This window comes from Triticum urartu, chromosome 7A (assembly GCF_056163025.1).
Source record: "Triticum urartu cultivar PI428250 chromosome 7A, HENAU_Tu73, whole genome shotgun sequence".
In the NCBI taxonomy this organism is placed as follows: domain Eukaryota; kingdom Viridiplantae; phylum Streptophyta; class Magnoliopsida; order Poales; family Poaceae; genus Triticum; species Triticum urartu.
The window spans coordinates 661,284,638-661,296,143 of record NC_141879.1 but is presented as its reverse complement, the minus strand read 5'-3'; the positions used below and the strand labels follow the sequence as shown (position 1 = coordinate 661,296,143).

The 11,506-nt window shown below is 44.9% G+C and overlaps 2 protein-coding genes across 2 annotated transcripts; both read left to right on the top strand.

The window, feature by feature from the left end:
* The first annotated feature begins 2,442 nt into the window (after nt 1-2,442).
* LOC125520635 (uncharacterized) lies at nt 2,443-6,758 on the top strand. The gene is made up of 9 exons (XM_048685599.2): nt 2,443-2,703; nt 3,752-4,192; nt 4,347-4,521; nt 4,618-4,912; nt 5,179-5,251; nt 5,360-5,450; nt 5,807-5,886; nt 5,970-6,232; nt 6,351-6,758. Exons 1-8 carry the CDS (start codon nt 2,656-2,658, stop codon nt 6,222-6,224), a joined length of 1,458 nt encoding a protein of 485 aa, XP_048541556.2. The 5' UTR covers nt 2,443-2,655; the 3' UTR covers nt 6,225-6,232; nt 6,351-6,758.
* Nucleotides 6,759-6,903: 145 nt separating this feature from the next.
* On the top strand, nt 6,904-9,135 carry LOC147961177 (uncharacterized). Its single transcript, XM_087534767.1, has 3 exons — nt 6,904-7,278; nt 7,511-7,663; nt 7,977-9,135. Exons 1-3 carry the CDS (start codon nt 7,204-7,206, stop codon nt 8,307-8,309), a joined length of 561 nt encoding a protein of 186 aa, XP_087390893.1. The 5' UTR covers nt 6,904-7,203; the 3' UTR covers nt 8,310-9,135.
* Nucleotides 9,136-11,506: the final 2,371 nt, after the last annotated feature.

The window sequence follows — 11,506 nt, the reverse complement described above, 5'->3', positions numbered from 1 at the left end:
ACATGAATTGTTATGGACCATTTGTTTTTCTTCAGGAATCCACACCTACAACAGTTCTCCTAGAAACCATCTGCCTGAAGTTCATCTCCCTACCACTCCGTTAGTACTTCTCTCACCCCATATGCCCTTGGCAGATCACATGTCTCTCTCATCTTACTCACAACTGATTGTTGTTGTTTTGCTGCAGATTTTGTGTTAGAACAGAGAATTGTTACAACTGAGATCATAGGCAAATCTTATGTTGCAACAACAGGTTTGGAGGTTGTGCTGAGAATTAAAATGTCAAGGTTCAAAAAATAGATGCTTCAAGTATTTAATCTCTTTCAAATACTCTTATCATGTTCCTTTCAGTGGTTAGAGCCCACAACTAAGATATGTTTGCTTCACACTCATGCTTGTAATACGCCTATATGGTTCCTTATTTCATCATGTCCATGTTTGTAATTCTCTGGTGCAGCAGAGCTGACCGATAGTAGAGGTTAACCTTCTTTTTAGCCAAAGCTTCCAGTATTGTACTAATTATATGTGCTCTTTGGTGCAGCGCTCACTCAACATATTGATATGTAAGTCAATTTTAGCAAATAACTCTTTGCTTTGTCGTGGTGGCTAAAATACATCACACTTATCTGCACCTAGAACTGAATATTTGATTCTTTTTGCACCTAGAACTGAATATTTGATTCTTTTTGCCTGCATGCCAACAGTATCGAAAATGATGTGCATAGTTATCCAGTTAGTTTTGTGAGAACTATATATGATAAACTACTAGAACCAATAGGATAAACTATAGTAGTACTGTTGCATTGGAACACATGATTCTCTAGTTGATATTTGGCATGATGCTTGCATTCAATATCTAGAATCCCGCACCTCAAACCATATGAATGTGATCCCTATATGGTGCTCCAGTGGTGAAAACCGGAGCATATACTATATTCAAATTTTTTTTGTTACACATCAGGCATACATTGGATGGATGAACCATACAAATAGTAATCAATCTGATATGGTTTAGTCACATATACTTTTTTGTTTTCTTCTGGTGTGTAGTCATCTCTTATAGTGACCACAAATTAGTACATATAAATTCAATTTTATGATCACTGTTAATATGAACAAGATTCTTGCTCTATGTCATTTATGGTTAGTGATATGTAACAGTGAGCTGCACTATTTTTTTCATCCTGTTAGCAAAGCATCACAGTACGAGCTATATTCAGATGTACATGATGGTAGACGTGCATATCATGCTGGGGACAATTCAAAGCGGTGGTGCTCGTCGGTCAGGCTCCACAATGGGCGGCCGACGACAAACTTATCTTTAAACCTTGCCGATTAAGCGGCTGATTAAGCTAAGAATAGACGGGGGAGCGGAGCGCTGTCCGAGTAAGCGGCCACTGTCGCGTAAAGCGCGAGGCAAAGCCGATCCGTCCGTCGCTCCGGGAAGAAATTAAAAAGCAGACCAAGGTTGGCCAATATCGCATTGTTTCGGGTGCTCTTGCAGCTGCGAGCATGCATGTCGGCTGCCAAATCGACCGCACGGCGAAGAAAGCCGATCAGTTCCTTGGACGGACTAGTTTGTTTTTGTACGTACTCCGGTCATTGAAGCACGATTCGAGCGCCGCCGTTCTTGAACCGTCCCTCGCCGCTCGCCCTCGACCCCCCTCGTGCGCGGCGGCGGCGCGACCAACACGAGCGGCCGAGCCTATCCCCACACCACGCGATGCGCCGAACCCACCGCCCGCGGGGCATTCGCTTCCGTGGCAGCGGCGCACGCACAGGTAGTACGTAGTCTCGGAGGCAGCCAGGTCAGCTGAGCCGGTCCAAGGATTTCATTTCTCCGGCGCCCGTGGCAGCGGATGCGGAGAGGCGGCCGCTTTTCTCGGCTCACACCCCTCGCGCCTCTTTCCCACGGGCCCAGAGCAGAGACTACAGACGGCGGGTCATTTTCGACCAAAGGCATTTCCGCCACTGCACAACCCACTTTTCCTGCGGATTATCACTGCACAATCCACTGGTGTGGTGTGGCTCCGAGATTTGACGGCCGGGCTACAGTATACGAACCTAACCTCGGGTTGGCAGCAATACTAGCAGTGCTACTCTCTCTGCTTATTACCAACCTTGCAGCTCGACTACAATACACTAGTATAGGTTGCTTGCTGCAGAATGAAGTAATGAATGAATACGTACATCCTGCGGGCGTACTTATTATGGGCACGTTCCGAACAGTGTCGTGTACTCTTCCGTGTACTTTATTGAGCGCTTATATTGCTTCTTTAAAGAAAGATTGCCACCTATACTATACAGTTGTTTGCTGACTGCTGAGACTTTTTCTGTTTTTTTAGACGAGTTTGCTTGCTGAGACTTAAGAGCGAGAGCCTGAGGTGGGTGTGGGTGTGGCTCCGGTTTTCTCGATAAGTAGGAAACCCGAGGGCGAAATGGTAAAAAAGGGCCACCCGCACTCTGCTTCCGCCGGACTTCCCCTGCCTACTCTACCAGAGTAGGCTCTGCCTCGAGCAGTGCAGCTGCTTCCCAACGACAACGCCACGCCTCCTTCCTTCCCCCCTCGCTCTCCGCTTCTCGCCCCCGGATCGGGACGCAGCCTCTCGCTCCGCGCCAAACGCACCGCATCGAATTGTCCGCGGCCCCGCGCCCATGGACCGCGCCGACGGGCCGGCGCCGCCACGCCCCGGCGACCGCGCGGTGAGATCCCGACCACCCCCGCTCCTCTATGCCCCGGCCTCGGCTACCTCCCTTGCTTTTCTGCGCAAATTCTGCGGCGCTCTGCTGACTGCTCGTACCTGTGCTGTGCCGCCGGGACGCAGAGTTCGTTCACCATCTAGGAGTACTGATTGCTCGGCTCTGTTTCCCGTTAGATTCTGCGGACAATTCGGTGCTCGGTTAATTTTTCGCCTGCTCCTGCTCGGGAGATGCCGATGCGAGTTTTCGCGGTGAATCGCGGCTGCGCCGGGCGAATCTTTGGGCGCTCCTTTGATTTCCCTTTTTTCTGTCGTCGCAAGTTCAATTGCTAGTGGAGGATCGATTTTCTTCTTGATATTTTGCTTTTACAAAAGGGGCTTTCCTCAATTGTCAAAAACGGGCCATGTGTGCCTACCATGATTTCCATGCCCGTCTGTCACTGTCCTCGCATGACCTATAACTATAGCAGTAGCTAGCGTCTGTTATCAGGTTTCCTGACAGTTTCTCAAGAATTTGCGCCACTGAAACGGCTTGCTCGATGTGTGTCTGTCCATGTGGCTACAAGTGTGATTGTTTTGCATAGTTAGCTGTGGATAAATTGTTCATCACAAAAAGAAAAGGAAAAACAGTTGGATACATTGATGCCTTAGGAATAGAGGACCAGCTTTCAATTATTAGCATTACAATTTACAAATTGTATGATTATTCGGGTAGGTATTTTATTTTAAGCCATGGTCCTCATAGACTCATGGGTCATGGTGATGGTGCTGTCACACTCCTCAGATTCTTGTTTCTTAACAGTGAATTACTGAATTTAGAGTTCTAGACTATGTGGAAGAGCACTGAAAGAGAACATCTGATGGTGCTACTCCATGTTTTTACAAGCTAAATTGAGTGCCCTGAGCTTTATTAAGTGTATCAGCTCAAGAATCATTATGCATCTCTTACTTCTTTAGTCTTTAGATATAAGAGATGGACGCCTTGCTCTTCTATCTAGTCCATTAATTTTACAAGCTCAATTGATGACGGTACCGTTTGCTTGACCATGTAGGTGCATGACCAGGATGACACTGCCCAAGGTGCACAGGGGAACAACTCGCGAAGGCCAAACCTTTCTTTGCAAATACCAACCAGGACCTTGGATAACCATATACCTACTTCAACGAGGATTAATATATCCGCCAGCCCCAGTTCAACAAGAGCTGGACTGCCACCAAGGCCTAATTCAGCTAGACCAAAATCATCTATCAAGCAGCAGAGTTTCAGGTTAAGGAATTCAACACAGGAAGGTGACCGGACAATCCTTCTACTTCCTGGGACGGCGTCGGAAGGGTCGCAAGATAATCCAACTCAACCAGGATCTTTCTCTTTTAGAAAGGTCATTAACTCATTATCGGCAAAACGTACCTATTCTTTGCCAGTCACACCTGTTGGAACCTCTGATAAAGCTTCTTCTCCGGGAATTCAGATAGTCGACCACCCAACTACATCCGTAAGTACATTCATATTTTCTGCTGTATCCAGATAAATGCAAGATTATATACCTTTTACACGGGCCAGTTGCAAATGGGGCCTTGCACTGTCTTAAGCATTGCAGTTTTACGAAGGTCCTATTTTTTAAAAAGTGTGTTTTATGATGTTGACAGAAACAAGAAGTTCAAGCACAAATTAGGCGATCACTTTCAGTGCCAGGAAATCGCAAAAACAGGAGTTTGAGGAGAGCAGATTCATTGGGTGTCATCCGTGTGATTCCAGCAACTCCGCGACCTGTTCCAGCTGATACAGTTGCACCAACTGATGTCATTGAAGAAACAGTTGACGGTATCTACTCTCTTTAAACCTTTACTCTGGTATTTTATTAGACCAAACCATTTCCTTCCAGAAGCAGCATTTGTTCATTCCAGTCATCCTTGTCAGGTTCTGAAGAAGGAGGTGAAGATATTCCTGAAGAAGAGGCCGTGTGCAGAATCTGTTTTGTTGAACTAAACGAAGGCGGGGAAACACTTAAAATGGAGTGCAGCTGCAAAGGAGAGCTCGCACTCGCGCACCAAGATTGTGCCGTCAAATGGTTTAGCATCAAGGGTAACAAGATATGTGATGTCTGCAGACAAGAAGTTAAGAATCTGCCTGTGACTCTGTTGAGAATTCCGACACAGACTGTTACCAGGCGACTAGCAAATGGTGCTCAGCAAAGAGCAGCTCAACAGTACAGGTAAGAATGCCTGAGAGAATAGTTTGGTTCGCAAATACAGAGTATTTTTAGGTTCAATGCTATCTAGATTGATAGGTAGGAATGCTACTATTTTTTCCTGGTTATGTACACTTTCTGAAACAGAGAAGGGAAAACTATTTTCAAATGTGTTTTCCAGTAATTTTTGTGATTGATTTACTCTTAGAATTTAGGAAACAACAATATAATAAATATTGATTGATGAGTTTGCATGTTTGGCAAAATCTGATACTTCCAGTTTCTTACAGATTTTGGCAGGACATTCCAATTTTAGTGATGGTTAGCATGCTTGCCTACTTCTGTTTCTTGGAACAACTTCTGGTATGTGTTCCTTGCTTGTTTCTTTACCAGTTCACTTGAATGTAACTCAACCTTTTTTCCAGCTCTGTGAAAGCCATCTAAATTGCATCTACTCTTTCACTGGAACAGGTTACTGATTTGCAGTCACGTGCACTGGCAATCTCATTGCCTTTCTCATGTGTGTTGGGCCTCCTTTCTTCCATGATAGCATCTACTATGGGTAAGTAAGCATTTTTGCTACTGTCAGAGGCATTTCCAGCATGACGAATACTAGATATTTTATTGAGAATTTGAGATAGTAAACAGGCTTTTCAGTGTTGTCTATGCAGTGAAAGACCAAAATTCTAGTGTTCCACTACTGCGCCTTCCGATTTCTAACTCAAATTGGTGTTGAGTTTGCTGAAAATTTTGAGTAAATCATAAGTTTATAATGTATAACAAGTGTCAATGGTGGCACATTCGATTCCAGTAGTGCGGCAGTTGAACTGTTGCGCCAATTTGCTGTGGGTTATTTATCTGTTATAGGTAGTGGACTTCTTGTCAACATTATAATCCGAATCTTCTTTGCTCCTGCAGTGACCAAGAGCTACCTATGGGCCTATGCATCCTTCCAGTTTGCTATCGTGATCCTGTTTGCTCATATCTTTTACAACGTGGTATGAAGCTTCTTCCCATAATTACATCCGATGCAGATACAACGCCTTTACAGCACCTCTTAATGTTATCGCCAAACTTGCAGCTAAGAGTGAATGCAGTCCTTGCGGTCCTACTGTCATCATTCACCGGGTTCGGGATCGCTATCAGTACAAACTCACTGCTAGTAGAGTGCATGAGGTGGAGATCCAGGAGGAGGAGCCAACTGTTAGCCCAGGCGCACCCTCAGCCCGCGAACGAAGGTCAGCATCCAGGATCCGGGAGTAACGCCATGAGCGAGAACAGCGGTGATAGGCAGCAACAAGGGCAGCCTCCACAATCCGGCGTTCACATCGTCTGATCATTCAGGTTCGTTACCAACAAAATGTTAGAGATTCACTTTGTCGCTTCTCTTTTTCTCTAGTGAGAACATTAACTGATATTTATACCCGTGCTTACCACCGCTCTTGCTGTCGGCTTTCTGCAGATCGAGACGAGCAGTGATCCAAATGTGTGAATAGCTAGCTTTGATCTGCGCAGTAGTCATAGCTTGTCGGACTTCAGAACCATAATGGTGGCAAGAATAGATACACGGGAGAAGATCTTCCTGGCCTTTGCATCGGAGGAGGCAACATGCCGCCTGAGTTTGGCCATGGGTATAGTTAGTCTAGCAGTTTGTGACATAAAATACCGGGTTTCTTGAGTGTAAGCATTATACAAAATCACACCAGAAAAGCAGAGTGCAGAGATGGCTGTTGTGTTTTAGTGGCCACACAGGAATATAGGCAAATGAGACGTAGTATGCGAGAGCTCCTTAGCTTTGCTTGTGAGAAGCTTTTACGAATTATAATTGTCTCTTTTTTACGAATTATATTTGTCAAGAGTGATTTTTTTAGTGGGTGTGACACAATTTGTCTGAATTCACAACCATATACGTATATGAGTGTGTATCTCGAGAGAATGAGTAAATAGTATAAAACTTATAAAACTATCACTTTTCATGCTAGGGTTCCAAAAAACATCACTTTTTTGTTTGTGACTTATACCTACCACTTTTCTCGTCGGCTGTCTCAAAAAACCCAAATTGCCCGTTGCTAGCGTTTTAAACCGTTTCTGAAGGCCCGGGCCCGCCTGTCAGGCCACGTTAGCGCCGCGCGTGACGGCGAGGCCGTTATCGGCCGTTACTCGGACCGCACTCGCTTGTGCGCTCATTAAGTCGTCTCCCTCCCTCTCACTCTGCTCCCTTGCCCGCACTCATCTCTGCTCTCACTCTCACTCTCCTCTCCTCTCTGCTCTTCGACGCCGGCAGTGACTTGCGCTGCTGAAGCTCCACTGCCGCCATGCCTTCCTGGAATGACGGGGATACGAGCTCAGAGGATGAGTGCGACATCACAAGCATGGACATGGCTCTTTGGGTAAGTTTTTCGATCTGCTGAGCTAGGGTTAGGGTTAATCTAGGAGCTAGATTAGGTTAGGGTTCATCTTGGTGAGCTAGGGTAAGCTTTGGTTACTATTATTTAGTAAGCTTTGGTTACTATTATTTAGTAGGCAGGGTTAGGGTTAGGGTTCTTCCTGGATTGGGGAATTGATTTTCGATCTATGTCTGGTTCTGTAAGCTAAGGTGATTTTGTTGATGTGTTCATGCAGGTGACCCCTGACACCACCGTGGAGCCTCTTTTCTGTGGCCAGGTGGAGCTTTTTGAACCCACCTGCACGATGCACCACATGAGGCCAATTAAGTGTGTGGCATTTGAAGGAACCTTAACTGGAAGGCGTTTCTATGGTTGTCTAGTGCAGCAGGTATAGTACCTTAATTGGAATCATTTTCATCTGAACCCACACATGTATTTACTATGATGACAAGTTGATGTTCTGAACCCACACAATATTAAGGTATTGAGGGATATGGTTACTATCAAATATGCTTTTGTATAGGAAGCATATATTTGTGAATGAACTTGTACAAGCAGGTTGGGTTTCAGTTATAGTTTGAGTTATATTAAACAACATATTCAGTTTACTTAAGCATCACATTCAGTTTCTTAGTCTGATACGATTTGTTGTTATGAAATTGAGTGCACTTAGTGATGTATATTACAATTTTCAAATGCAGAGTGAAGGTGTTAACTGTGGTGTTACTGAGTGGGTTGACCAGCCCTGGCCTCCAATTCTTCAGAATTGCTTGTCAAGGTTGTGGGACATGTTCCATGAACAGAATTGTGGCAGGGTAGTTGATAAGCAGAAGTATGAGAAGCATTTGGCCAAGCTTAAGACTGAAAATGACAAGCTGTGCATTGAGTACACAAAGCTTGTCGAAGATGTATCCAAGATGTTTGATTGGCAGGATGGTAGGGTAGACCACATGGATTACCAGAAGGCAGTTGAGGAGGAAGACCTTGAGAAGAAGAAGAAAGAGGTAGAAGAGAGTGCTAGGTTGGAGGTTTAGATGGAGAAGCTCAAACTTGCCAAGGAACAGAGGTGCATTTTACAAAGTCAAGCTGGCATTATCAAGAACACCAGAAAGGCAATGAAGGAGGTTCAACAGGAGAGAGATTTGCTTAAGATTGAGAAGGCCAAGCTTGAGCATGTGGTGAATGAGCCGCTGAAAGATGGTCATGCAAGCAAGGAGAAACTTGAGAAAATCAAGGTCATCCTTGATTCATGAAGTGTGTTCCGCAGTTGGTGAAGTACGTCTAAGGCCTTTATAAGTATGTGGCCTAACAATCTGATGTGAAGATATGGGGTGTACATTTTGGGGAATGTGAAGCTAATCTAGTCTATGTCTATGCCAATGTTAAGAACTGTAGTGTATGCTACTAGAACCTTTAATGCTAAGTTATGAACTATGTTGTAATGAATGTTCTGCCTGTATTTGAACCTCTTATGCTATGTTATGGAGTCAGTGATAAGCACTGCTGGACTATGATATGTGTTTTTTATCTTTATAAGATAGTTGAAGTGTGTTTATTAGTGCTTTGTACCTGGGCTTTGTGGCCCAGTTATGTTTACAAACCTAGGCCTACTAACTCTAGATGCCTCTCCACTGCTCATAAATAGCCTCCTCCACCCACCCTCCTCCCTGTCCAGAACCCAGCCGCCACACCCCACCTCTAGAAACCCTAGATGGATCCAGAGCTTGGGGAGGTGACAGATGAGGAAGAGGAGACAGTGCAGGCAGTGGATGTGAGGAGGCAAAGGGCTCATCGTGCGGTGCCCATGCCATCAGATTGGGAGCTGGAATTCAAGAGGAGGCTGGCAGAGAAGATCTTGGAGAAGTGCAACCCAGATGAGTTCTCAGTTCTTGTCCCTGGCGGCAGGCACAAGAGCTCAGGGAAGATCATCAGGTGGGCTAGGGCACAAGCAGTACTCGCTCCTCACCCTTCTACCAAAGCAAAGTGGCGCCGTTTCTTCGATCGTTACGATTGAGAGTTGTTGCTAGTAGTTATTTTAAGTATGAATGAGAGTATGAGCTATGTATCCATTCCATTTCTGTACAACTCTTTGTATGAAAGAATGTTTGGATGGTGGAATCTATGAATATTTGAATAAATGAATCAATGTTTGCATGAGTGTTGTCTGAATCTATCAATCTTTGCATCAGTATTTTGGGATTCTATCAATCTATCAACCTCACCAAGCTGCCAAACCAGAAGTCACAAACACTCAGGTTTTGCAACCACTTAGGTTTCAGCAAGCAAATACATAGGTTTCATAATGCAAACACTCAGGTTTCAGGAAGCAAATACATAGGTTTCATAATGCAAAAAATCAAGTTTCAGCAAGCAAATACATAGGTTTAAGAATGCAAACACTTAGGTTTCAACACTCATACAACAAGACAACTTTCTCAAATGTTGGAATCTTCAATAGTTACCACTAGCAGTGAAATATGCCTTCCACTTTCCAGTTGGCTTCCTAACCCTCTTGGACCCAATCTCCATCTCAGAGTTGCCAGCTTGTCTTGGAGCATTGAAAACTGTGTACCCCCCTCCTCTGCTAGCTATTGATGCTCTGGTGTTCTTTGCTGGAGAGGCAATGGATGACCTTGTGTTCTTGGCTGGTGAAGATGTGCTAGGAGCCCTTGTCTTCTTGGTTGCTTTGGTCTTCTTGGTAGGTGCTGATGTGGCAGGTGCTGGAGTTGCAGAAGCAGCAGCCTTGTTCCTCTTTGCTGGTCCTGGAGTAGCCGTGGATGTTGCAGGCCTCTTCCTAGCTATGGCTGGTGCTGATGGTGGTGGTGGGGGTGCAACCTGATACATCTCCAACGTATCTATAATTTTTGATTGCTCCATGCTATATTATCTTCTGTTTTGGATGTTTATGGGATTTATTATACACTTTTATATTATTTTTGGGACTAACCTATTAACCCAGAGCCCAGTGCCAGTTTCTGTTTTTTCCTTGTTTTAGAGTATCACAGAAAAGGAAAATCAAACAGAGTCCAATTGACCTGAAACTTCACAGAACTTATTTTTGGAAGGAAAGCAACCCGGGAGACTTGGAGTCCACGTCAAAGAAGCTTCGAGGAAGCCACGAGGTAGGGGGGCGCGCCCACCCCCTGGGCGCGCCCTCCACCCTTGTGGGCCCCTCGTGGCTCCCCTGACGTACTTCTTCCGCCTATAAATCTCCATATACCCTAAAACGACCAGAGAGCACAATAGATCGGGAGTTCCGCTGCCAGAAGCTTCCGTAGCCACCGAAACCAATCTAGACCCGTTCCGGCACCCTGCCGAAGGGGGAATCCCTCTCCGGTGGCTATCTTCATCATCCCGGTGCTCTCCATGACGAGGAGGGAGCAGTTCTCCCTCGGGGCTGAGGGTATGTACCAGTAGCTATGTGTTTGATCTCTCTCTCTCTCGTGTTCTTGAGGTGGTACGATCTTGATGTATCGCGAGCTTTGCTATTATAGTTGGATCTTATGATGTTTTCTCCCCCCTCTACTCTCTTGTAATGGATTGAGTTTCCCCTTTGAAGTTATCTTATCGGATTGAGTCTTTAAAGATTTGAGAACACTTGATGTATGTCTTGCCGTGCGTATCTGTGGTGACACTGCGATATCACGTGATTCACTTGATGTATGTTTTGGTGATCAACTTGCGGGTTCCGCCCATGAACCTATGCATAGGGGTTGGCACACGTTTTCGTCGTGATTCTCCGGTAGAAACTTTGGGGAACTCTTTGAGGTTCTATGTGTTGGTTGAATAGATGAATCTGAGATTGTGTGATGCATATCGTATAATCATACCCACGGATACTTGAGGTGACATTGGAGTATCTAGGCGAGATTAGGGTTTTGGTTGATTTGTCTCTTAAGGTGTTATTCTAGTACGAACTCTAGGGCTGTTTGTGACACTTATAGGAATAGCCCAACGGATTGATTGGAAAGAATAACTTTGAGGTGGTTTTGTACCCTACCATAATCTCTTCGTTTGTTCTCCGCTATTAGTGACTTTGGAGTGACTCTTTGTTGCATGTTGAGGGATAGTTATATGATCCAATTATGTTATTATTGTTGAGGGAACTTGCACTAGTGAAAGTATGAACCCTAGGCCTTGTTTCAACGCATTGCAATACCATTTATGCTCACTTTTATCATTAGTTACCTTGCTGTTTTTATATTTCCAGATTACAAATACCCATATCTAC

What these genes read in the sequence shown, in the direction of transcription:
- LOC125520635 (XM_048685599.2), top strand. Translation starts at nt 2,656, where the DNA reads ATGGACCGCGCCGACGGGCCGGCGCCGCCACGCCCCGGCGACCGCGCG. An exon ending in CACGCCCCGGCGACCGCGCG is followed by an intron (nt 2,704 to 3,751) that starts GTGAGATCCCGA and finishes TTGACCATGTAG; the next exon opens with GTGCATGACCAGGATGACAC. An exon ending in CTCATATCTTTTACAACGTG is followed by an intron (nt 5,887 to 5,969) that starts GTATGAAGCTTC and finishes CCAAACTTGCAG; the next exon opens with CTAAGAGTGAATGCAGTCCT.
- LOC147961177 (XM_087534767.1), top strand. Translation starts at nt 7,204, where the DNA reads ATGCCTTCCTGGAATGACGGGGATACGAGCTCAGAGGATGAGTGCGAC. An exon ending in GCATGGACATGGCTCTTTGG is followed by an intron (nt 7,279 to 7,510) that starts GTAAGTTTTTCG and finishes GTGTTCATGCAG; the next exon opens with GTGACCCCTGACACCACCGT. An exon ending in ATGGTTGTCTAGTGCAGCAG is followed by an intron (nt 7,664 to 7,976) that starts GTATAGTACCTT and finishes TTTCAAATGCAG; the next exon opens with AGTGAAGGTGTTAACTGTGG.